Below are 26316 nucleotides of genomic sequence, written 5' to 3' on the forward strand. Positions count from 1 at the left end.
CTCTGGGACCGGTAAAAAAGGCACTAGCATCTTTCTGAAGGAAAGTAATTTTGCTGTATGCCTTTCCTTTAGAATGCGAACAAGAACTGATGAGATCAAGCTTTTCAGTTTCAAAAGGGAGTTAACAGTGAATGCAGACTATAAAAAGTGATGAATATGAAGTTTTCAGTGATTTGGGAGATTTGCTCATTGAAACGAGCTCATATGAATCACTCGTTTTTTTTTAAAGCATGTCGTAAAAACTTCACTGTGATCTGATTTGTTTGAATGCTAAGTAATCTTGAAGCTATTGTAAAAATTTAGATATTGTGCAGCCCCTACATTATTCCTGTGTATTTTCCTCCCATCGGTTTATTACTGATCTTTACTGGTTGTCTGTCTTGTACAACAGCCTCCTGGTGTAATTGTAAATTTGTAACTGTGTTGATCAAAAGTTCATGGCCAGCTGCCTTTATAAAGAGGAATGGAAAATGGTGTAGAGTGACTGCTTCCTGCTTTGCAGGAAAATTATTGTTTATGGTAATGACCACTTGTCATAGGATTTTTTTTCTCTAGCATAAGTCCTGCTTATTTGAGCTTTGTGTATGGTAACTGCTGAGGAGTAATATGATGTTCAACACCATGTTTGGCTTAGTTTTGGTAATGTGTTACTTCCTGCAAAGGAATATCCTGAGCATTTTTACCCAGTGAAATGGCCTGTTATCTCCATTTCTCCCTATCTGGTGTATGTATTATTTCTGTCATTCTCCATACCCCAGCCACCCTTCATGTCATAAGACAGAGCGCAGAATTCGCCCTTTCTCCATATCTCTTTGAGTGACCAGGTTCTTATTTACACAGAGATGTTTTTTGAGTGGAAACAAAATGAATGTTTGATACAAATAACTTGTACTGGGGAAGAGGGTAAACAGACTCACTCAGTCACAACTGTCTTCCTCCTTCTCAGAGGCAAATACTCTTGGTCCTGCCTTATGGTGTTTCACATCAGCGATGAGCAAATGGGCCACAAGCCTTATGTTCAGAGCAAGTTGGGCAGCAAAATAATGAGGCAGCCTTGTCCACAACTTCAGCACTGGACTTGTTCTTAAGTCTCCCTCCTCGACCCTCTGCCAGTGTAGAGGCAGGTGCTTGTGCTGTGGTGGTGATGAACCTGTGCTGGCTGGCACATGGGCTAGCTAAAGGTCTGAGTTGTACTTGCCTTTCTGTTGAGACATTGAGTTAGAACCATCTTGTTTGTGTAGCTACTTTTCCCACAAAAGTGTAGGAGATTATCTCAAAACTCTTTTTCTCATTAAGATGTGCATTGAATCAGCTTACCTCTCAGTTTTGGTATTGTGGAGAGAGCAACAAGCTGGCAAGATATCACCTGCTTAGGCAGGAAATACTGATATTCACGTGAGGGAGGGAAGGCTGTAATGGGAATAGTAAAAGATCGTCAGGTAAGATCACTGAATATGTGCTCACAGCAGTAACTCAGAAGTGCTTTACAGGGGTCGTGCTTGAGTTCTCGTCCCACTGTGCTTTAGAAAAACAGGAGAGAAAAGCATGAAAGATTAATCTGTCCTGTAGTAATTCCTAGTTTGAACATTAGATCTGTTCAGGGATTTCTGTAGGTCTAACTTGTGAAAAGTGTGTTAGTGGTTATAGCTCAGGAGCTATCCTGTGGAATACTGCTCCTCTGCAGCTCTTCGTGGAGGAGAGACCCGTTTGCAGGAGCAGTGACTAGAAGCCAGGTTCCTCATGTGCAATCCAACAAGCAGGGGCAGGAAGACGAGAACACAGCCCTCCTTCCTCGGCAGAAAGCCCTGCCCAGATGTTCCAAGAGGTGCAGGTAGAGGAATCCCCTCGATGTGTTCCTCCTTCCCTGTGCTCCCTTTGCAGGAGGCACTCTCGTGCTTTACTGTTTGTAGAGAGCAGGAGGTGGCTGAGAGTAGGTCTGTGATTGCAGTGTGGTGACACTGATTGCCTGCCTGGGCAGTAAGAGGTTAACCTTTCAGGAAACTTGGGAAGGGAGCAGGTCCCAAAGTCCAGACTTCCTGGCCGTGGTTGCTCAGGTTAGACTGTTTTGCAGAACTAAGTCAAAGGTAGTGTGGGAAACCAAAATTTTTAGAGATTACATGTTATAAACATGACAGCAAGAGGGTAATCATGTTTAAAACCACAGTGGGCTGATGAAAAATTCTGTCATGCTCTTGTAAGCTGTTGCAAATGACATGTTAGCTTTCAAGAACAAATTACCTTTAAATATTTAAGAGGAGATCTTTTTTCTAAACAAAAACCCTCTCTTTGCCTTTATTCAGCTTGGAGAATAAGAATGTGAAACTTCATTTATTTCTTTTCATAAAAGTTTAAAATCTAATTTCAAAGTATTAGTAATCTTAGTATTGATATTTGTCACGTTCACTAGCTTTAGGAGGTTAAATATAGTTTTTCCCTTTTGTGCTAGGTTTCTTTTGTAAGTAATCTCTCTATTGTGGTATATGTATTTTCCTTTTATTGTATGTATGAAAGAATTTCTTCATGTGGCTGATTCTTGCGGAGCCGTAGTTCTTCCAGTAGCTTTGCTGTACAACTGTGGTGTCAGTTGTTGAAATAATTCTTTGGCATCATATTTTTGATAGTGTGAAGAGCTGACTGTAGAATTGTTTGGCATGTGCTAATCAGAGTGTAGGCGAATCACAGCTTGGGGCTGTGATACCTGATTGAGTTAAGCTGCAGATTCCTGGTCAGGCTTTGCTTCTGGTGGCTGTTGCACCTCTGTTTCTTCCTCTGTGTTAAGATTTACTTTGTATCTTTAACCCACAAGTTCATCATAGAGTTTGGAGAGAAGTATGAGGGCAACATTAGTTATTTATTTTACCTTTGCTTTGCATTTTTATATAAACTGATGTTTTTTAGTAAATAATTTAATTGCCCTAAACATGTTTCTTTAGTGTTGTGTAGGTAGTCTTAGCTGAAGAGGATAACAGTGACGTGGAGTGTCCAAAGAAATACAGGGGATGCAAAATGATATTACAAGAAACACACCATGAGGGAATCTCCTGCCCCTGAAGTAATCTCCTTGGTTCTCCACAAATGAAAGGCACTGTGGGTTATCTGCCTGCTTGCTGTTGTAAGAATTGCTTGCTTGGTTTGGGGTCTTACAGTAACAGTTCTGCTTTTCTTGTTACAAAGCTAGTCAGTCTCTTTATACAGTTAGGGGAGTTGGGAATCTGTGTGTTGAGCAAGACTTCTTGAAAAAGTTTGCTGAGAAATGTCTCTCCTGTCTCTGACACTCTGTTTCAAGTCTTACACTTTGCTGTAATTCCTTTAGTGCCATCTTTGCCTGTAATTATTTTCCATTTTGAACACCTTTCCTAGGTGAAAATTTTGCTTTTGGAATATCTTTGTTTTCTGAAATGTATGTACGTAGCAAGGACATTGAATCGTCTATTGCTAAAAAAAAAAAAAAAAAAGTAAAAGCTCTATCCCCCTGTGCTGGTCCTGTTCTAGATTCTATCAAACACTTGAAGCAGCTGCCTTTGTGGATGGTGAAGTGTGCTGCTTGTAACAAGGAAACAACATCAAGTAAACTAAGACAGAGGCGACAGCTGAACTTTTTCAGTGTTATTGAAGTGTTATGTTAAGGAATCACTCATCTGGATCATGGAATCTATTTTCTGTTGGTCTGATTCTGTGAGGTGGAAGTAGTTTGAAAGGAAGTTTCTCAGGAAGCTCGATAATAATCTTCTGTGAAATGGCAGATGATGGTATTTCTATCTAAGGTGATGATCACAGGTCTAACCAGGATGAAATGCTGACTAAGTTGATTAGAAAACATAGTTCCTGAAAATACTGTTTTACATAGCTCTTGTAAAGCATTTCTTACTTGAAAAAATTGCTGTGCAAGAGTAAGTTACCATTAATGTTTTAGCTTCCCAAGTATCTTCGGATCTCTCACTTATTTGAAAGCAGTTGGGAAGCTGACCAGATTGGTTTTATGTGTAATAAAACTCATTTTTCACCCCCTTTTTTGCAGGTGAGGTTAGTTTGGGGATGTGAATACAATGAGTGTAAACCAGCAAGCTCACACGGGGCCTCCTTACGGGCAACCTCAGCCTGGCTATCAGGGATACCAGCAGCCTGCCTACGGAGCACAGTCCCTGCCAGGCGTTCCTCAGTCGCAGTATGGAGCTTACAATGGGCCCATGCCGGGATACCAACAGCCAGTCCCTCCACAAGGTACTGCTCACTCTGTACTTCATGATTGATAACCTGTGAGTGATGGTGTGCACGGGATTTTTGCTGTATACTTCCTATTGTAAGCCTTGGGTTTTTTGTGGTAGTGAGTACTGGTTTTTCTCTATGTAATTTGCATGATGGTAAAAATCATGTTGTTCCATGTTCTGAGGTTATTGTGCTGTCTTTTGTCCAGTTTGGTAAGGCTTACTCTTCTTTTGGTAGGTTATAAAATTAACATGTTGAGAAACCTGCTTTTTTCTCTATGTCCATGTCCTTGTGTTACTGAAGCACTTGACTAGAAGATTCTTCCTGATGAGGTTATGTTGAGAGGCAGCAGCTAGGGACTGTAACAGATGTATAATTGAGACTGCCTTACATTATTTTGTAGGAAGATCTGCACTCTGTCCTGAAAGATTAAGACTTATGTCTCTAGGCAGAAAGCATATTTGGAGCTATTTTCTCTAATGTCTTGAAATCCAATAAAAAGTTTGTGGTCATGTGGCAAGATAATGTGTCACTGGTTCTGCAGGATCACGGATATCCCTTATTATTTTTGTTAAAAAAAAAAAAAAAGAAAAAAGAAAAGTAACTCAACCTTTGTTTTTCTGCTTTCAAAAGACAGGCTGAGTTTAATAAAGAACTTTGAGCCTTGGTTTTCAAGTATGTGAATTGCTTTGGGAAATCAATAGTGACTAATATTTGAAATGTAGAGGAGAAAATACTATTGCTTTGAATGCAAGTATGTCTGCCTTTTCAGATCACAGGGATGAATTCAGTTTTGCTGAAATTAGCTCAACATAAACTTAAAAATATTTGTTTAGGTTTCAAATGGGTATTTTAAGGTAATTTGGACTGTGCTGGTCATGTTAATCATCTCTGTACTATTCCCCCCTGCAAGTACATCCTCGATTTTTTGCAACTTCTTGGATTTTAGCCCAGACTCAATGAGAAGGATAGAACAATCAAAGTGCCTCTAGTTGTCTTAAAACGAACAGAAGTGAGAGACTGAAATTTGGGTGCTGAATAATTGCACCGTTGGATTTTTGTCTAGAGTTAGTGGAATAGTGTAGTAAAAGAGTTGAGTGTGGTGTGGTAAAGAATGGATTATTCAAGTGCTCCGTCTTCCTTTTCTTTGCTTAATCCTTTTCCTCCCAAGCTCTCAATCTCTTCTAACAGCACTTTTGATATGAATGTTTTGAACTAATTTCACAGGGGGGTTGAATTCCTGTTAAAGTAATGAAAGTCATCTCTGAGCAGAGGGAAGAAACGCTGCTTCCTGGGAGAACAGAGGCAGAGCTCAGCCATTGACTGCTCTGGTTGACTGCTCGCTGTAGCCAGAGGCTGAATTGTGGTTTCTGTCCAATGGAAGGAATGGGGAGAAATTGGACTTGCTTTAGAGAGGGAGAGAAGGGGATTCGAGAAGAACAAAAATTACCACAGATTTGGAAAGGTTGCATCACTGCAGCTATTTATAGAAAAGAGGTTTGAGCTGTTAGCAAGGTGAAGAATGATTAGGGTGTTCATGAAAAGAAACTGATGAGCATCTTCTATCAGATACTTAAAGAATTTTCAGACTTCACAGGCCTGAAAAGCATTGCTTTTTGAGGGAATTACCTTTTTTTCTTCTAGACTATTTCTGGTGTGCCTTTTTAAGTTTTGGGACAGCTCAGTAAGGACATACCTGGATACCTTGATAACATTCATATAAACTCAAGCAGATTAAAAATGCAGATTTTGTGGCAGTAATGATTGAAAGGTGGTGTGACACTGAGGGCAACAAGATAATCTCAACAAAACTGTATTGCACTGCTCAAGTAGTGTCACTCGAACAACGAAACTGTATTTCACTACTCAAGTAGTGTCTCATGTACTTTATTGCTACTATCAGGCAAAGGCCATCCACAATTTGTGGGGATTTTTTTCCATCTCTTTTTCTGAGACCATTATTTCTTGACTTAGCAGACTGTACTAAGGAAATCTCAGTTGTCAGGCTGTGCATTTTGGATCTGCTGTTTAGGATTCCTATCTTTAGAAGAAAGAAATGTAAAATTCAGAGCCTTACACAACAGCCAGAAGTTGACCTGTCAGTGACTGCTGAGTATGAAATCCCTGTGGAAGAGGAGTCAAGTGAACAACACATTATCAGAGACAGCAGACAGATGATAGTAAAAATAGTGACACTTATCCTTTCTACCACCACCTCCAACACATTGTTTACTGCAAGTCTTTGTGGCAAGACCTATTGTAGCTGCATAATATAGACGAGAGAGAATTAATTTCAGAGGCAGGAATTTAGGAAACACTGAGGGGTAAAGGGAAAACTGCCAGTGTTATTCTGTAATTTCAAAGTAGTTGTCTTAGGGATTTATTTTTAAAATAACAGTAAAATTGCTTGGGGGGCTGAGTGGAGAAATGTTGAGAGCTGGTTCCATCCTTAGTCAGGGAGTGTTTATGTGATTTATGTGACAAACCCTGACTCTTAACTAAGTGGAATTATGGGAATACCATAGCAGTGATGATAGTGTTTCTGAGGATCAGAAGTGGAGTGCTGTGGTGCTAGCTGAAAATTGCAGCTTCTTGCTATGAGAATATTGAAAGAACCAAGACAATTTTGCCCCAGTCTTTTAGTCAGTCTACTGGTTTCCTTCAGATGAGGTCATGCAGTTGAAAGTGCAAACACAGTTATCTGAATACCACTAACAATTATGCTGTAGATCATTTTACATAGGTTTGCTTTGTGAAAATGTTAACACTTGTATTAGTGTAAAGACTACTTTTGTAATATGTTGTGCATGGTAGAAGAGAGGGAGTGTAGTTTGAGGAACAAGGTGGTAGATGACACGAGTTTTGTGTATGAGATATTTTCTGGACTACAGCCTGTTCTCAGCATTGGGAAGGCTTGTTTCTCAGGCTTGATTTACTGGTATATTCTGTCTTTCCAGGTTACTTTCCTTCCTTGGGGTTTCCTTCGAAGGGTTCTCCTGTATCTCTCAACTCTGACACTTCTTCTCTTGCACCTAATTTCATAGGTAAATGATGTCCTTTCTGTGGGAGTGTTTGTGCCGTGTCACTTCTTTGCTAAGTTCCCATTTAATATGGATACTTATCTCAAAGCTTGGGTACCTGGCTGTTCAGGCAGAGAGGGGTGGGACATTTCCCAATCTATTTGTAGGCCGCATTCCAGAAGCATAAATAGGATATGAAGAAATAAACCTAGTCGAAATCCCTTATGTATGCAGATTCACAGATAAAACTTGACTTGTGACTAATGTTTTCTGAAGTCTGATTTCAAAACCTGAATTGACCCATCCAGATTCTGTCAGGTGCAATCCTTAGTTTAAAAGAACTCAGTCTCACCCTTGAGTGGGAAGGTGAGGTTTGAAATTATAGCATTGCAAAGGAGTGAAAAATCTCTGCATATCACCAGGAGATTGTTACTGGAAGTCATGAGATTTGTGTAGTTTATGCTTTCGTTTAAGGGAAAAAACAAGTTTTTAACTTCTTTCGCTATACTTAGAATCCAAATATACATTAGGAATAATTTTTTTTCCAGAAGCTGTGACTTGAAGAAGGAAATATCTTTTCACAACTAGCAATCAAAATGTAAGAATTAGAAATGCTGCAAGACACCATATTGTGCTTTTCCTTTTTTCGAACTAGTGATATTTTGGAAGAGCTATTTCTGGAGGTGTCAATTTGTTTAGAAGATCAGGGTGTCAGGAGACAACCATAGAGGCTCAGGGCTTCGAGGAAAATCACAGGCGTTTTGCATTTTGCTATAAGCTACCTCCATTTTGAGGTCTGTAATGAGTAAGAACATCACAAAGGATTTGCCCAGAATAATGGATCTTATGCCAATAAACCACTAGATACCTATACCTGTTCTAGTGATTTCTTTTTCAGTGTCTGTTTGAACGGTCTGTAGTAGGGGTGACAGAAGTATATTTGTGATGAGAACTAGAAAAAAAAATACTTACAAAGCTTTTCCTGAAGTAAGCACATATCTGCCAAACGATATGCCTGTTAAATTTGGGGGTGGAGGAATTTAACTTAATGTATATAAAAAAGTGTGTAGGGTCCCTCCAGAAATTGGAATAAGTATGCCTTCAAAGGCAAAAGATAAGAAGGCCAAGCAGTTTACATGTTCTAGCAAAGGAAAGACATTGGAAAATAGATGTGAGGTATCAAGAAAGAAATTGAAAAGAAATCACCTACAAATAGAGATCAGGTAATGCTTAGCCGGAGGAAAAGTAAGATGAAGGTGCTGTAACAGTAGTTTAGAAAAGACAAGATTAATGAGATGAAAGTATATAAAAATAATAAATGTCTCTAGGAGTAATTAAATTCTGTCTCAAAATTAAGAACAGGGAGAAGTTTCGTAATGAAGAAAGAAGCCCAAGAAATGATCAGTTATTCATACAAGGTCTAGTTAATTCCTTCCTTGACTTTACATTCCCAGGTTTGCTACGAATTGGATGTAGCAGATAAAATATATGAGGTGAAACCTCATGTTTTCGGGTATAAATTATACTGTAGAACTGAGAAATGGCTCCCCTTATTTCCTAATTTGTAATGATTCCTCACAAGAAGGTTTCAGAATCCCTTGGAAACTTGCCCTGCTGGCCACTGTCAGTGACACAACAGTGTGTATGTATGGGCGTGGTGTCATGGGCCAGTTTTAGTCATCTGTGCTTAATGATACCCCATATGGGAAATAGGTTCCCTTGTGGTTAGCAGGCATGGTCATACACTTGTTCTAATTGCCAGCATTGTTAATGTAGTATTATTAAAAGAGAAGTTTATATTCTCTTTTTTTGGAAGTAAAAACTGCAGTTAATCTGCTGGTGTTGTATCCAACATTTTGTGGTCTGTGGAAAGACTGGTTTCTGAGGCAAAGATATTTGGGGTGTGACTGAACCAGCTCAGTATAAAGAGGGGAAGGTATTTGTGTTAGCCTTGAAGCTTGAGAGGCTGGAAAGAACAGTCTGTGGTGGCCCCCCCCATTATCAAATACAGTAAGTCATGTAGTTTTTTGAGAATGGAATCTTCTTCCATAGCCTGCTTACCTTTGAGGTAGGGAAAACTGACCTGAAAAAACTCTAATGAACTTTAGATTGCACTGAATACTCTTGGTTTAGATAAAAATAATTGGACTTGGAGGGGAAAGGATTCAGTACCTTACTAACAAAACTCTATTTTTTTTCTTCATAAAAGATGAAGTTGTCTTTTGAAGACCTTCCACAGCACATACTTTCTGCTTGTTCTGTGTGGAGATGGTAACTAGTGACACTGGCTAAAAATATTTGTGCATAAATTATTTGTTGCTCATGGAGTATTGTTATAGCAATTCTGCACTTGAATTTTTCATGGTAGTTGGTTCAAGCCCTTGTTTCTATAATTTGTGATATTTTAGGCTTTTTTCCTTGTGTTTGCAGGTTCATTAAGAGCCCTGCCAACATCTGGAGCTCCCCCTCCAGCCTCTGGAGCATCTCATCCTTCCGGGCACTTGGCATACAGTCAGTTTGAACATGGAGATGTGCAGAATGGAATTCCAGCCTCAGCAGCCCCCATGCAGAGGTGCATATGAGAAGAGTGAATTGTAACAAAATCCCACCTTGGTAGATTTGTGCTAGGTCTAGACTTCTTAGATCTAAATCAAACTAAGTACTTCAGGGTTGTGTGGTGGATATTGACTTTTTTCATTGCTTTGTTATTGTTTTGAAGCAATGTTTTGCCACAGAGATATTTGTTAGACAGTGAGTATATCTGGAGATGAAAAACTTGTGAAAGGATGTGAGCAGTCACTTTCATCAGTGACTGATGAAAACATCTTCTCCTCCTAAGACATTCTTTGTGGTGTTCATTATCTCTAAAAAATATCTGTTGCATCCACACAACTGTAGTATGTGTTCCTCAGCAGTGTGACATGATCTCTGGAGCATCTGGCAGTCTTTACTGCGTAATTTCTTAGTAATGATTCTGGGCCCTCTTCTGTCCCTTCTGGATCCCTGAGTTATTGTCATCTGAGACTCTTTAACATCTTTTCCAGAGAGATACTGCCATTCCCTCTGTGGTGAAAGTGGCCATAGTCCTGGAGAGTTCAAATGTTTTGAGTGGCAGAACATTCTTACATGGCTGTGCAGGCCTTGCTGTTGCTCACCTTGTAGGCTCTATGCACCATTTCTGATTTGTTGTGATAACTGAAATGGAATTAACAAAAATAGGGAATTTGTATTTTAAGAGCTGATAGACTTTTTTTTGTTTGGTGAAAGAGACTTGAATACATGGAGAATATGTAATTATTTTTCCAAAACTGAGTTACGGTGTTTCATGTAAATATCTGAGACCCAGATAGTGTTTATGTGCTAGAACGATTTAAAAAGGCCCAGAGAATTGTAACTTCTTCTATAATGAGGAATCAGTTCAGTTTGTCATCTTCCCTCTCAGGCCACCTGCTTCCCAGCCGTTTCTGCCAGGCTCAGCACCCACGCCTGTCAGCCAGATATCCACGTTCCAGCAATATGGGCCCCCCCCAGCCAGCGTGCAGCAGCTCAGGAATCACATGGCAGGGATGACAATTGGCTCTACTGCAGCCTCTGCTCCTCCCCCAGCTGGACTGGGCTATGGTAAGGTTTCCTGGTGACAGAAGTATGCTATTGATTTTTATTTTTGCTAGTAATTTCCTAAAAGATTTTTTCTTGTCAGTGATTCATTGCCATATGGTTGTTGGAATTCTCTGGGTGTTGACATCTGCCATAGGAAACAGTAGTTTTCTTAACTAATAAGGTCATAACTGTGGAAAACAGATCTGAGACGGTTGTTGGGAGCAGCGCTGGCTGGCGCTGCTGGACAGGAATAACAAAGGAGAGTAACAACATTGGTCCTCAACTAGATGCATCTTGTGAAACACAGAACAGTTTAGCCCTAAGTCACCTGTTGGAGAGTCTACATGTCTTCCAACTGTTGTGCAGCAGCCCCATCATAAAAGAGAAAGAAAGGAAAAAAGGGCCCTGTAAATGTAAATCACAAAGGGCTGAAAATACTCTGAATGATTGAGTGTGGGGTTCTGCTGGAAGTCAAGAAGACACTTATTTAAACAGTAGAAACTGAATTTAGATACTTTGTTCTATGGTTTTAGTTCTACAGTCTCATTGCTGTAGATTAGGGGACTTTTTAAATTGAAGACTAGAGTTTTGTCTTTATTTCGTGTCAGCTGGTCTGACTATTTCAAAAATGTTTTGCTAAAGTACTTTTTAACAAGCATCTCTTAAGACACATTTTATAGGAAAATTAGGAGTAGGTAGGGGATACAGATTTCCTTGGCCTTTTGGCAGCGTGTTTGTCAAAAATTATTCTCAGAAACAGTACAGTGCTACATGTGAATGGTGCTATCTTTGTGCTATTAAAACCACAAAGCTCAAAACCATTCTTGATCTACAGACTGCAGTGGAGTGTGGAGTTTAACACAGAAACTTAGTTCAAGAAATCTATAGACTTGTGATGGTTCATGTTTCACATATTCCTAGCTTTGCCCTTTTTTTCTGGCCCTGAATCCTGAAATGTATTCTGATTATGTAAAATCAGTAGCTCAGACTTTGAGGGAGAAGGCAGTGGAAGAACTATCGAGTTTCAGATCCCCTGAAGGAATTTCAGCTCTCTGATCAGTTTAGGAGAATGGTCACTTAGGATTTGTCTCTGCTGGTACTGGTAAGTTCATTTGAAGATGAGAATGGAGTAGATTTACTCAGGTGATCGGGAGCAAATGGGTTTTTCTTGCATCTTAATTGTGTTCAGGATAGAAGAAAATTATGTTATATCTTTTTTTTTTTCCTTACCGGGTCCCCTGACATCGGTTCCCCCAGTCTCAGGAAGCTTTAGTGCAACAGGATCTGGTCTCCACACACCTTACAGTGCAAGCCAAGGACCCCCTCCTGCCACTGTGTCTGAGGGTCTTCCTTTGGCACAGCCTCCGTTTCCTGGTCACACAGTATCAACTCAGCGCCTGCCTGCTCAAGTTCCTGGTTTTACCCCACCTCCTCCTTCTACAGGGGTTGGACCTTCCTCTTACCCTCCTACCACAGGTGCTCCAAGGCCACCTGCCATGCCAGGTCCACCACTGCCTGGGCAGACAGTTGCTGGACCACCGTCATCCCAGCCTAATCATGTATCCTCACCACCTCCACCACCTCCATCAGCTATGGCAGGGCTGCACCCTGGGCCTCCCATGAGTGGTCTCCATGGACCACCTCCTCCCACTCATCCTCCTCAGCCAGGATACCAGATGCAGCAGAATGGTGAGTATTCCTAGCACAGGAATTTTAAGTTATGTATTCTCTGTGTGCTGCAAACTAAGAACTCAATTTCACGTTGTCGCTTGTGGACTCCTGGCTGCACATTAGACCTTCCCTTTTGTTTCCTTATGCTCATGTCTGAGTTAATACCAAATGTCATTCTAAGATATTTTACTATACAGGTTTTAATCAGGTTAATGTAACTAAAGGAATTCTAGCTTACTTGGCCAAAAAAGTGTTAAGTAATTAGTGCCATAATAGTACCAGAATTTGTGATCAGAATTTTATTATGGACTCTAGTTTGATGTCTGTAACCTCCCCTGTTCAAAAATAGACATCGGAAATACTGAAAAGCCTTATTTTATATTTTTTAAATTTGTGGCCACTGTGCATATGAAGTGTGTATGAAAGGAGTTGTTAACCATTGAAACAGGAGTTGCTATGTTTTCTACTTTAATTTGCATAACTGTATTTTTCTTCCTTGTAGAAGCTTGTGCATCTTAAATATACTTAAAAGTAAGACCAGTTAAGCTTTCTGAATTAAAACCAGTTTTGGCTGATTTTTAATCAATAACACTTACTGATAGCTGGGATAAAATAATCATGTGCAAATGTTAGGACTGAGAATCCCATCCCCCATGCAGCTTTGCACAGCTGGACAGGTAAATTACTTAAAAATATCTGTTCAAATTCCTATGAACTGTAAAAATACTAACGAGTTGAATCATGCTGTTACTCTGTAAGTGACTGGAATTGTCTAAAATAATACAAAATAGCTTCAGGTAGTTACAAAACAAAAGAGAAAATCACACATTAGCCTATTACTGAATTTTCAAACAAGCCAAAACTGCCCAAGGGAACTCCTTGTATATCTTTAATTTGAAGAATTAGGGATCTTCCACTAGCTCCTTTGGCTGTTCTGTGTGCTCTTTCCATTAGCCAGTTCTGCAGGTAAATGCTCATAGTGCATGATCTTAATGTGCATTGTAATCAACAATTACAAACTCTAAAACTATTTACAGTAGTGTGCTGGTTTAGGCTGAGGTAGAGCTGATAGAGGTCAGACGAAAAAACCTGTTTCCCTAAGTCTAGTTTTGAGGAATGTATCTATCAGTTTATTGGATTGTTGGTAGAGATGTACCAGTCTAAGCTGAAACACTATGATAAATATGTTTAATCATAATTAATTGAAAAGCACATGACTTTATTTTTCTTGAGGTTTTTTTTTAAATAATGGCAGGAATTGTGGGAAGTGCCAGATGAAGAAATGCCTAGTATTAAGCCACTGTTTGATTTTTATGTTCTTTTCTTTTTAAGGTTCCTTTGGACAGATGAGGGGTCCCCAGCCAAACTATGGAGGAGCCTATCCAGGGGCACCAAATTATGGAAGTCCACCTGGACCACCACCTCCACCAAAACGTTTGGATCCAGATTCCATTCCTAGCCCTGTAAGCTTACTTGTGTCAACTCTTCCGTAGTGTCTTTGCATAAAACAATTGACAAAGCTGAAAACAGGTTTCTCTTTCCAAGGAGCATCAGTCTGTTTTCCTGCTTATATTTCTCTCCTCTATCCACCTTCAGTTTTTTGTGATGAATAAGCCCAGAGGCAGTATTTTTCTTGGTGACTAAAGAAAGGCACTGCATATGGAAAACACTGCTCTAATCCCTCAGGTCTTTTTCTGTACTGTGTTATCTTTTGAGAATCCTTCAGGGCTTTGATTAAACTTGTTCCTCCATTTCTGGATTCTTGCATAATGACTTTCCAAGGTGAACTAATTTCAGATATCGAGGTGACAGTCTGTGAACTGTGTGATCTATGTTTGAAGTATGGTTAGTAGGAGGTGATTGTAGTGCTTTTCCTATAATCTGTCAAAAAGCTGGTGTGTGGTTTTTTGGGTCATGAAGTCATGATGCTGCATCAGTCAAATATGGATAGCTTCTCCAACTGGGATTTGAGTCTTTGAGTGGAGGTTCTGAGACTGGATAAGCAATTACATGTAATGGTTAGCAATGATGAGTAATACTAAGCCTGGTGGTATTATTGCCACTAGTCAACTGTGCTGTTCCTTCCACTGCTCTTGATGCTGTTTCTCTACTTCAAAACTATGAAAATAATCTAGTCTTGAGTTAGATCAGAACTGATTTTATTCAGAAGGTACTTCTATTTTAAAAGGTTGCCTGTTTAGATTCCAGTAGTAAAGCTTACTACTGTATTTAAGTCTTTAATTGCTTGTTTGCCTCTTTTCTCTTCCACTAAATGAAATCTCAAATGGCTTGTGTCAGTTGCCTTCATGTTAGCATGTTCTTAAAGCATAAATCCTCAGTTTCTAACCAAAATGAGGTGAGCCACTGCCTCCATTAGCAAAGTGTTCAGAGCCAAGCCCAGTATCCTGGCAAGACTGGTTTTGGGATCAGTGTATGCTGCAGAAGCTGATGTGTCCTGTTGCATGAACCGGAATCTAAATATATCTAATTTCAGTGCTACAGGTTTGGGTAGAGAGAAGTAACAGTTACTTTTTGGTTTATTATTCTCTTTTCTTTTTTTTTCTCTCTTTTTTTTTTTCTTTTCTTTTTGTTTTGGTGGCACTCTTTATTTCTTATTAAAAAAAAAAAAAGCAACTTAATGAGCTGCCACCCCAGCAGAAACCCAGGCACAGAATAGACCCAGATGCAATTCCTAGTCCAGTAAGTGCTGTATATATGTCAATTGTAGTCTGTGTGTTGGTGACCCCCTGTGCATGCCTGAAACCTGAACTTCACCATGCTAACCCTCCATCATTAATCTTTTACCCTTTCCTTGCTGTCTTCTGCTTGCCTTATCAAAATGTGTAACGTTACACCGCATGAGGTTGTTAAAATCTTCTGTGATGAACGGTGAGGCAATAGAAAGCAGTGTTTCAGAAACAGATCATGAAGAATGTCTCCCCTTCACTTTGTGTGATTTCTAGGATATTGCTTCATCAGATTCCAGCTGGCATTTTCAGTGTAAGCCAGCAGTACTATTGTCCATACAACGTGTGTCTCATGTCAGCGTGCACACAGCATGAGCTGTTGTAGCCATGTTTTGATCAGAATTTGATTACTGTTCTTGTTCATATACCAGTACTGGCCAGTGCGCTGGAGTTCTAAAATTGCAGAGGAACTGGAGTTGGTTTTTTTTTTGTGTGTTAATTCCTGATACAAAACTTCTAGTATGAGGCATGGGGAGCTATAAACATTCTCTCATTATCTGTGCTCATGCATAACCATTAAATTTTGAATTTGAAAATTTAATGTTTATGTTGGAGACTCTTACCTAAAGAAAGAAAAAAAGCAGCTACCTTTTGGATTGAAAGACAAAAAAAAAGCTTTTGGGTTTTTGTTACCCTGTGTCACTTCTTCCTCATCAGTCAAAGTTCATCATTTAACAGGTGCCAGTGGTGCGATCACCAATGTCAGTCAGCCTATAGACTTTTGAAATGGTCCTAGATTTATTCTGGAGTAGTCACTGAAGCTATTGGAGGCTCTCTGCTGGCAGCTTGCAATCTAGTGAGAGGGTGGAAGCTCTGCCATACAAACTTCTGCATTTCAGAATTTACTCTAGACAAAGGCAGGTGTGTTTGATGGCAAAATAAGAGCAGAAGAATGATTGTTAGCTTTAATTCTTTCGTTCAGTCACCACTATGGAAATGCAGTTTGAACTGTGTACAACTACAAAAATCTGTGAATATTTTAGTTAAGTAAAACTATTTAATACATTTCCGTTATCTTATGGAAATTATCTTGCAGTCATGAAGAATTTGAAAAACTGAGAAATTTCAGATTTTTACAGGCTTCGAAGTTTGATTCATTGACAAGTCTATTGAAATTTCACTTTCTGCATTCCCAGAATTCAAATCACAAACCTTTGAGCATCACAAAGTAATGAAGATCTCCACCTGAGCTTGCAAGTCATCTGTCTTTATGCCAGAGTTAGAGTGGTTAGAAATAAAGGCATAGAATGGAAACAGTGGGACTGGAATGGAAAGAAAAGGCCAGGTTACCTATAGGACTTCAGCTTGAGGCTTACAGAAGCTTCTAATTCTAATTGGACTAGAACTGTACGAGGGAATACTACCAAAGATTCCTTTCTTGATCTGAGCTTAGCTTTTATGAGTTCAGACCAGACTTTAAAACACAAAACATGCTGCTACTAAGAATACTTGGGGGAAAACGCTATTTGCAGCTTGTAATTTATTGTTAGTCATTAAGTACTATTTGAAATCAAACTGAGAGGTGACTGCTTGACAAAATTTACTTGCTCTTCCTATTTTTAGAGATAGTAATGTTTGCCTCAGGTCACCTTTTCACTGCCGTAGAGATTTTTTATTTTACAGTACTTTGAAACTAAGCCTCCACATAATAACATGGTCTTTTCCATCACAGATTCAAGTGATTGAAGATGACAGAAATAACCGTGGGTCAGAACCATTTGTCACTGGAGTGAGAGGGCAGGTCCCACCTCTTGTTACTACAAATTTCTTAGTCAAGGATCAAGGTAAACTGTTTCTTTTCCTAAACAAGCAAAACACAAATCCCAAAGAGTCAGTGACAGAACTGTGTCTTTAAAGGAAACGTGTATTTTACCAACAGAAGCTTAGTTTCAGGTGCTGTGTTGATTTGATCTCAGGTTAGATTCTCCTGATTGTCTGGTAGCTAGTAACCAATTTGCAGGTAAAAAATGTTTTCCAAGGCAGATACCTGGGACCAGCATTAGCAGAGATATCAGAAAGGAGCAAATGAAGCCTCTTCTGTAGAGCTTTATAAAAAACATTTAATAACTGATATCTGCTGGCAACGTCATTAGAATTGGACTGGCAACTGTATTTTTTAAAATTAAGATGAGTGTGAATTGGTCTGAGGGCTCTGTAGAGAAAAGATACTTCATCTTTTAATTGCTGACACTTTTTTTGAGTTCTAAAGTTCCAGAAAAAACTTCAGAATCTGATTCTGCAATCAAGTATTTTACTCTACAGCCAGAATTACAAAACAAAACAGTAGAAATGTTTGAGTAGAGTTTTCTGTCTACAATATGTTTTAGTCTGCGAATATATGAAACAGAAATGCCTTTTTGTAGGTTTAGGTTGACAGGGAGTCAAGTTCATTTGTTTTGAGGTCTTTTATTATATGTAGTTAATAATGAGGAGATATTTTGTTTGGAATTCAAGTTTTCCATAGATTAAAACTGAATATTTAGCTAAGCTAGTATTGTCTGTGGCTTAACAACACAACTTAAGGTATCTTCATTTTTATTCTTGAATATAAACTTAATTTGTACTGTAATCTGTGGAATTTTTTCTGTCGCCCAGGTAACGCAAGCCCCCGCTATATCAGATGCACATCTTACAATATTCCCTGCACCTCTGACATGGCCAAACAATCCCAGGTTCCCCTGGCTGCTGTCATAAAGCCGCTGGCCACGCTGCCGCCGGAGGAGGTGAGAACCGTGCCCAGAGTTACGTGTGCTGTGTGCACACTCAGCAGGGGAGTGCTCTCAGGTGTCAGCATTTAACAGATATGGTCAGGAGGCCTATTTAGGTAATGAGGACCAGGTAAACGTTGATTCTCCAACAGGTGTGCCATAGATACCTGTCAAGCAGAAGAATGTTGTGTTCAAAACATAGAATATTTCAACTGCCATGATATTTTCAGCTTTTTCGCAGTAGCTGTCAAGCCCTGTGACTAAATGACCAAAATACTAGGATGCTCACAAAGGCGTATGCTTCCAACTGATCTCAGTTTCTTTCTTAGTCTAAAGTATTTAAATGGTTGCTAATCATAGGCGTTAAAGTGTTTTCTAGAATGCCAGGTTGTGAAATTGGATGAAAGTGGATGAAACAACATTGGTTTAGCTGTCTAATATGCCTGTACATGCACAGCACTGTGTAGGTTGACAGCAGAACACTGAGGACTGAGCACTACTGAGCTGCACTTGTATTTCTGCCCCTTCTCTCTGCAGCACTTATTTCCTTCTAGGTGTAATGTGTGGCTGTTGAGCCTTTTACCCACTCATGTTTGGTTGCTGAAAAGATGAAAGCTCTGAGACTTTTACAGAGTTTGACATTTTTTAAAGTAATCTGAATACGCTGACCACTGTGTGGTGTTAGCCCTCAAAATACTACTGTGCTAGAGCTTAAATTGAAAAACACTTTAATACTTGTTCAGGCTTCCCACATCCCCTGCACTCTCCCACAGCTGCCAAACGCTAAATCCTATGCCACATACAGGGAAATAGAAATGACCACACAATGTAGAGCTTAAAACTTTCTCATCATCATGAGACCTTTCTTTTCATCTTTTTTTCTCTTGCTTCCACAGACCCTTCCTTATTTGGTAGACCATGGAGAATCTGGTCCTGTCCGATGTAATAGGTGCAAAGCTTACATGTGCCCTTTTATGCAATTCATTGAAGGTGGAAGGAGGTTCCAGTGTTGTTTCTGCAGCTGTGTCACTGAGGGTAAGGTTTCTTCTGGAAATCCCTCTCTGGGCTTTGCCGGAAAGGTCTTTGAACGAGATGCAGGCAAATAAATCTTTGTCATGTAATATGAATACGGTATGATTATATCATTCATATATCATGTTATATGAGTACTGATTTAGTATGTGTCTGGTCTTGTAAAAATTACTGGAAGGCATGCTCAGTGTTTCATTGTGAAATTGTGTTCAAAAAGGTGCTTATGCATTGTAGTACTGTAGCAAATTTTTTAAATGAGGTATTTGTGGCATAATGCCTGGTGGTATAAAAGACTTGTGTTTTCTTAGCGTATTTCAAAAGTACGGGGTTTTTAACAGACTGAGATACAGATCTAGTCAGTAGCATGTGCTAGGATTTTTTTTTTTCACACAAAGCCTTTTTTTATCTCACTAACACTCCTTAGAGATGAGATTGTAGTTAAATCTGCTACAGCTGAATGACAGTGTTCAGTGCAGGCCAGTTAATAGTAGTTGCTCTTCTAAATTAGTACAGAACATGCTTCCTTTTAAGCAGAAGTCACAATGAGCTTCTCATAGCATGACATTTGTAGATTTGTTTTGAAGACTCAGTGGAATGTAAGGTACAAAAAACCTTATGATGATGTAATTTCAGTGTTCCATTTGGTAGCACTGGTGGCTTTTAATGGACTGTTCTTACCACCTCAGTGTTTGTGCTAACCAAATGAGGATTTGAAGTGGCCAACTTTAAAAAACAATTTTGTCTGGTGATTTTCCGCCTGGATACACTCCCTGTCCTGCTCACTCAGCAGCTGTGTGAAGGGCTGTACCTGCAACAGCTGAGCAGAGGCAGAAAAGGGAGGGATGCTGAGAGACTGCTGATGAAAGCAACGCTGTGAAAACACAATGTAGTTGTACCTAAAACTTGAGGACAATTTTTGTTTTCTCCACAAATACCATCACGTGATTAACTTGTATGGAATGTGTATTGGAGACAAGAGTGATAGATGCTTATATATAGTCTAAATGATATCACTTTGTTTTCTTTTGAACTTTTGAAACTTGGCATGTGGTGAATAGTTTAAATGTGGTGATTATGTCATTCCAGGTAATCTCATTTTAATCTCCCCTGGAACTGTAGAGACAGTTACATAGAGCTATATAGACAGCTATAGCTGGAATAAATTTTGTCACCCCAGTGGTTCTGCAGGAGGGAGTGCCTGTCATGGTAGTTCTTGGGGCACAAGGGAAATACTTTGTTTCTGCAACAGATTTTTGTAGGCAAAAATTTAGCTTCAGTTCGATTTTATTTTTTGATACCTTGTGCCAGCACAAAAGTACTGGGTGCTGGGCATGTGGTTGCACTTCTGTCCCTCCTTCTTAATCCACTGTAAGAAGTACTCCGTCTATTTTGATAAGAAGATTATGGGAGTCTCTGCACACGAAAGTGCCTGAAGGCTTTACCCTTGTGCAGCACAGGACGGGAAGGAAAAACTAACTTATATAGCAAAATAAGGAGTTCAGTATTTTAGTAAGCCTGACTTGAGTCAGTAGTGATGTAGCCTGTGGTTTGCCTCAAACTCTCTTTTAAGTAATTTGTTACTACTCACATGGGACGGTTGTATTTTTCCTTTGGACTAGATCCTTCAGAATAAGCCTGAAAGTGTATTGTAGTGATGTTTCTGATATGAAATGGAAAGGAGATTCAAGAAAAGTATAACAGTGACTATATTGTGTGCTGTCTGGTGCATGAGACAAACTGGAATAAGTTTGTATTTTTTTGCTTTAATGATATTCTTAAATTCTATTAATGTTTTTAGTACTTATGTGCTAGCCCAGAGTGCTAGTCCACTTTCCTGGAGTTTTGTTTGAAACTCCTGTTGTCATGTTTGCTCTCTAGTCACGGTGTTTATAGTGGGCATATCACTGAGCTTAAGGACTTTTCCTTTCCCAGTGCCACCTCACTACTTCCAACATTTGGATCATACTGGAAAGCGAGTAGATTTCTATGACCGACCTGAGTTATCACTGGGGTCGTACGAGTTTCTAGCAACAGTTGACTATTGCAAGGTACAGTAGTAACGTTTTTATTGCTGTATTTATTTTGCTTTTAAGTAAAAAGACTATTTTCTTGAAAGTAAGGAAGACATGAATTGTCTTGGGCTAATTTCTAGGTGGCAGAGACAATTAACAGCATTAATCCAACCCACGTTATTGTGTAAAATAACATGCTTGTTTGTTTACTTACAAAACCAGTGGAGGTCCTGATCACACATGACATAATTTAATAGCTGTCTCTGTAATTTTATTTTCTGGATCTATATAAGCAGCTATAGCTGTGTTTACCTTAGGAATTCTGCAGGAGGGATTCTTGTGCAGTTGTCCTTGGCAGAAAAGGGAATTGTGGGAGAGGTTCAATGCAAGTACAATAGTAACTGTGCAATATGCCACCTGTTCCTTAAGGCAGACCTTACCTATTGAACATCAATTTCAAATACAGCCATAGTGATTAAAAGCACAAGAATAGTGTGGAAATGTATATTTCAAAGCTGGTTTGCTTTTAAATTAAAGATTTAAATAATAATTAGCATCTAAGGAACAGGGAAAATATGTGCAAGGTATTTATTAAAGCAACTTACATTTCTGCTGAAATATTACACTGAGAAAATAGATGCCTAAATGTTGTTGATAGTGGTAGCCTTCTAATGCCTCTGCTTTACTCTGAGTTAAGACAAAAAGTCCAATTATTTTCTAACAGCGTAAAAAGAATTTTGAATCAAACAAGATGCAATCTTCACAGCTTTTTTGGAAGTTCTTCTGTTTTGCTTTTGTTCTGAATGCTTGTTCCAGTATGACCTATGGACTTCAGAAAACTATTGACTAAAACAAGTTTTTCATCCCCAAAGAGAGCCTAATTTTTATGAAGGAAAAGGTTGTAATCCTTAGAGAGGAAAATCTTTTACTTTATGCTGATGGAATCACCTATGATAAGTCTGGTCAGATTCCAGAGTCTTGAGAACCGGCAGAAATCTTCCCTATGTACTTTTCCAATCTAGCTTAGTCAGGTAAATGGATTATTTCGTTACAACTGTTCTTCTCTGATCAATGGTAAAGTCAGTCTAGCGCATTTAATATCAGATCATTTCAAACATGGTACGATTACATGTCTGTCAGTTGGAAAAGTATAGGAGAGTGAGCTGAAGAAACAACTGCTGCTCATGCTTACAGAGGTACATCAAAACAAGTAAGTTTTGACCAGCATTGATTTGTCTGTGTTAAGGAGCTGTTACCTGAGCTGCATTACATGGCAATAGTGTGATTTCTTCCCTCTCTTCCACAGAATAACAAGTTTCCTAGTCCACCTGCTTTCATTTTTATGATTGACGTGTCTTACAATGCTGTGAAGAGTGGCTTAGTGAGGTTAATATGTGAAGAATTAAAGTCACTCCTAGATTATCTGCCCAGGTAGGTATACTGTGAGCTACTGTAGTCTTTGCAAATGGGTAATGCTGCTACTTTTCCTCTTTAAAAATCCTAGAAATTAAAAAATTACTTGATAATCCTGTGTAGCTTTTCTTCAGAAAAAGGCCAAGCAGAACATCTTTCTTGATACCCTTCTAGGTGAAAATAAATTTTATTTCCTTTCATTTTTCTCTTAATGTGTTGGTTATGTATAAGGGTTTATCTGTCTTCTTGGATGTTAAGGCAAGTGTGTCTCTTCCAGGGAAGGGAACATGGAGGAATCAGCCATTCGAGTAGGATTTGTCACCTACAACAAAGTGTTACACTTCTATAACGTGAAGAGCTCGCTGGCACAGCCACAAATGATGGTGGTCTCAGATGTGGCAGATATGTTTGTGCCACTCCTTGATGGTTTTCTGGTGAATGTGAATGAGTCCAGGACAGTTATTGCCAGGTAATATAAATTGATTTGCAACGTGTGTAGTAAAATATTTGTTTTGTAGATTCAAATGTGCTTAATTGTCATGTTAGGTCACTCCATGTATTTTAACTTACTATACCCCTTGAGAGTAAGCCAGCACAGTAGGATGGGGAAATTGAAGGGCCAAGGGATTATTTGGCTCATAGTCTAGCTTGGCAGAAAGTGTTTATAAGGGGAATTAGTGCAGAAGGGCATTTCTGGGGAGAAGAAAAGAAAAAACAAACAAAATCCAAGCTCAAAAAACCCCCACCTAAAATAAAGCCACAGCAAAACACAACTAGGATGATGCAGAGTGAAAGCTGTAAGAATACTGAATTACTGTCTTTAAGTCAACTGCCTAAATAACAGCAAACTGAGTCAACAGGTGTCCAGTTTTGTTTCTGTGGAGAAAACAATAAGTGGGATAGAGAAGATAAAATCTGAAAGGAAAGAAAGAAGGTAGCAAAGTTTTGGCAAGCTGCTTACTTACGTAGTTGAACTGTAATTAATCTACAGTGTGTAGCTAACTAGAACAGGGAAATAGACCTGGAATTGCATTTTTTTAGGAGAACTTCCAGCCTGCTTTTTAGTGCATTAAACTAGCCTAAATACAAAACTGTGGATTAAACCTATTAATCTTTGAGTAGTACACAAGATGCTTGGCAAAGAGAGGCCAAATGTCACTAGTATTTCCTAAGAATTTACTTACCTATGTATATGGGAATGCATTAAAAGAAGAAATACAGAAGTGCTGTGGAAAAGGCATCTGTTGAGGCTATACAGAAGGCACTGAGGATAAGGATGAGAGAAGCCAACAAAGAATGCTACGCATTTTTTTCACAGATGAGATGCCAAATACTGTAAAAGTTACGCAAATTTACAGACATGTTAAAGACTTCTGTTTAAACCTCCTCACTCTTATAAATCATCAGCTACACCTGTGTGGCTTGTCTTATTGAATGGATCCTGAATTCCTCTTTTTTTTTCCTTGTTCTTTGCTAGTTTGCTGGATCAGATTCCAGAAATGTTTGCAGACACGAGAGAAACAGAAACCGTTTTTGCACCTGTGATTCAAGCAGGGCTGGAGGCACTGAAGGTTAGTAAATGCATTTTTTGTGACAAACTGTTTTCAGCCAAGTACTCCTAAGTTCATGTTCTGCTAACACACACTAATAAGACAATTCTAAAGATTTTGTAAGCTCCTTGTGGTAGATGCGCTACACGTAGGGAGTACTTGGCTCATTCTTGAAGTGCGTGAACCTTCTGTTTTGTGCAGCTATCTGTATGTTCCTTACCCAATTCTTTTTTAAACAATTTTTTTTGAAGTACAAGAACATGGCTTACTCTCAGTTGTCTGCCTGGGTTTTGCTTTAAACACTTTACAGAATCTACAGGAAAAAAAGACCCTCCAGCATTAAAAAACCGGGTGCTGAAATTTGTTAAGTCTCATGGAGGTGTTCTGTAGTCTCATGGAGGTGTTCTGTAGTCTCATGGAGGTGTTCTGTAGTTTGGTGTCTTTTTAATCCTGTTCTCTGGTAGAATCTTAAATAAAAGGAGAGAATATAATCTGTTGAAGTTGCCTGCAACAATGTGCTAACCAAGTAAACTTTTCCTAAAGTCCTTCCATTCTAGTACTTCATCCAGACATAATTACAGTGGATGATTTAACTCTGACTTGTATCTACTGATCAAATTGATTGCCTGTATGACTTCACCCCAAACTGTTGACATAGCTCTATTTGTCTCTCACATCAGTCAGAGAATCATTTTAGTTGGAAAAGACTTTCATGATAAACCCAACCGTTAACCAGTACTGCCAAGTCCTCCTCTAAACCATGTTCCTAAGTGACACTTGTGCACGTCTCTTAAATACCTCCAGGGATGGTAGCTCCAACACTTCCCTGGGCAGCCTCTTCCTGTGCTTGACAGCCCTTTCCATGAGGACGTTTTTCCCAATATCTAAAACTCTTCTGCTGCAACTTGTAGCCGTTTCCTCTTGTCCTATCTCATATTACAAGGAAGGAGAGGCTGACTCCCACCTGGCTACAGCCTCCTTTCAGGTAGTTGCAGACAGCAAGATGATCTCCCCTGAGCCTCCCTTTTCTCCAGGCTGGACAACCCGAGTTCCCTCCCTCACTCCTCAAGCAAGGTGCTGCAGACCTTTAACCAGCTCCATAGCCCTTCTCTGAACATGCTACAGCATCACAGTGTCCTTGTAGTGAAGGGCCCAAAATGTCAAGGTGTAGCCTCACCAGTGCTGAGTACAGGGGGAATGATCCTTAAAGGTCTCTCTTAAACTCAATTTTCATTACAATTGATCAATCAAGACATAGTAAAAGTTATAATTGACTTTTTACATACTGCATGTGTCAGAGGAAATAACCTAATAAACATTAGCTAGTGTTGGCATGGGGTGTTGATTTAAAATTACTGATCTGGTGAAACTCAGATTACAAAATTCTTTGCCATTTCTGTGACATTTTCTCACAAATTCAGTAGCTGCAAATCAGGGAAGAAGACAATGCAACATGTTTGCACAAAACCTTTAGTACCTGGGTCCTGCTTACTGTTCTGTCTCCTTGGAGAAAATCCTTTTCTCCCTGCTGTGGAATTAGCACAAATCCAGTAGAACTTAAACTTGCTTTTCTGTAACTGACCAGTAATTTGTGCTTCCTCTGTTGGACTCCAGTCATGTAACCGAGTGACAGTGAACCTGTGTGTCTGGTAAAGTCATCCTGATGTTAAAAGAGTGATGAGGTTGCTTGAATGTTCTTGAATCACAGCTTCCCTTACAATTTTTGTGAATGTTTCTAACCTCTGTTGTTGCACTCACTTTCCTGCAGGCAGCTGAGTGTGCTGGCAAGCTCTTCATTTTCCACACTTCTCTGCCCATTGCAGAGGCTCCAGGAAAGTTGAAGAACAGGGATGATAGGAAGCTGATCAACACAGATAAGGAGAAGGTAATGATGGTTTGCCTAATCCTTATACACATAAGGGTGTATATTATACTCTTTATGGAATACAATAACTGAAACAGCATTTTAAAAATTACAAGGATAGCATATACTATAACTGGCCCAGCTAATATCTTTTAACATTCCACTTTTATCTTCTGTTCCCAAGCAGGGCTGTGGGGACTTGAAACATAAGAACAGCTCTAGTCTGAGAACAAGGAGAGTTAGTTCTAGATTATTACACAGGGTAGAATACCAAATCTGGGTTAAAGTAAATGTGCTGAATTTACAATTAAAACAAAATTTTCATAGTAGTGTAGTAATTTTCATAATAACTAACAGTTCTTCAAAAGCAGAGTCAGGGACAACTCAGATGATTCTACTTTCCCTGAAGAAAGGCTTAAAGTATCAAAGAGTATTGACTGGGATTATAAAGTGGATCTCACTTGGCTTTTCCTGCACAAACTTCTGATGTCAT

At 39.2% G+C, this 26316-nt stretch overlaps 1 protein-coding gene across 7 annotated transcripts in view; it reads left to right on the forward strand.

The window, feature by feature from the left end:
- SEC24C (SEC24 homolog C, COPII coat complex component) overlaps positions 1-26316 on the forward strand; it is a 37338-nt gene that overhangs the window by 3585 nt on the left and 7437 nt on the right. Inside the window, exons 1-16 of one of the 7 annotated variants that reach the window (XM_066191420.1) lie at positions 2299-3112; positions 4019-4221; positions 7164-7250; positions 9657-9798; positions 10669-10847; positions 12084-12515; positions 13830-13960; positions 15129-15197; positions 16917-17028; positions 17840-17967; positions 18849-18987; positions 20917-21032; positions 22303-22427; positions 22687-22878; positions 23887-23980; positions 25728-25844. In XM_066191420.1, the coding sequence (XP_066047517.1) occupies positions 4047-4221; positions 7164-7250; positions 9657-9798; positions 10669-10847; positions 12084-12515; positions 13830-13960; positions 15129-15197; positions 16917-17028; positions 17840-17967; positions 18849-18987; positions 20917-21032; positions 22303-22427; positions 22687-22878; positions 23887-23980; positions 25728-25844 (2238 nt within the window). In that variant the 5' untranslated portion in view covers positions 2299-3112; positions 4019-4046. Of the gene's footprint in view, positions 1-2298; positions 4222-7163; positions 7251-9656; positions 9799-10668; positions 10848-12083; positions 12516-13829; positions 13961-15128; positions 15198-16916; positions 17029-17839; positions 17968-18848; positions 18988-20916; positions 21033-22302; positions 22428-22686; positions 22879-23886; positions 23981-25727; positions 25845-26316 lie in introns of those variants that run through there. The other 6 variants (XM_066191419.1, XM_066191423.1, XM_066191424.1 and 3 more) reach the window with 6 other exon arrangements.

This window comes from Chamaea fasciata, unplaced genomic scaffold (genome assembly GCF_029207755.1).
Source record: "Chamaea fasciata isolate MVZ Bird 193981 ecotype frontalis unplaced genomic scaffold, bChaFas1.0.hap1 SCAF_9, whole genome shotgun sequence".
Lineage (NCBI taxonomy): Eukaryota > Metazoa > Chordata > Aves > Passeriformes > Sylviidae > Chamaea > Chamaea fasciata.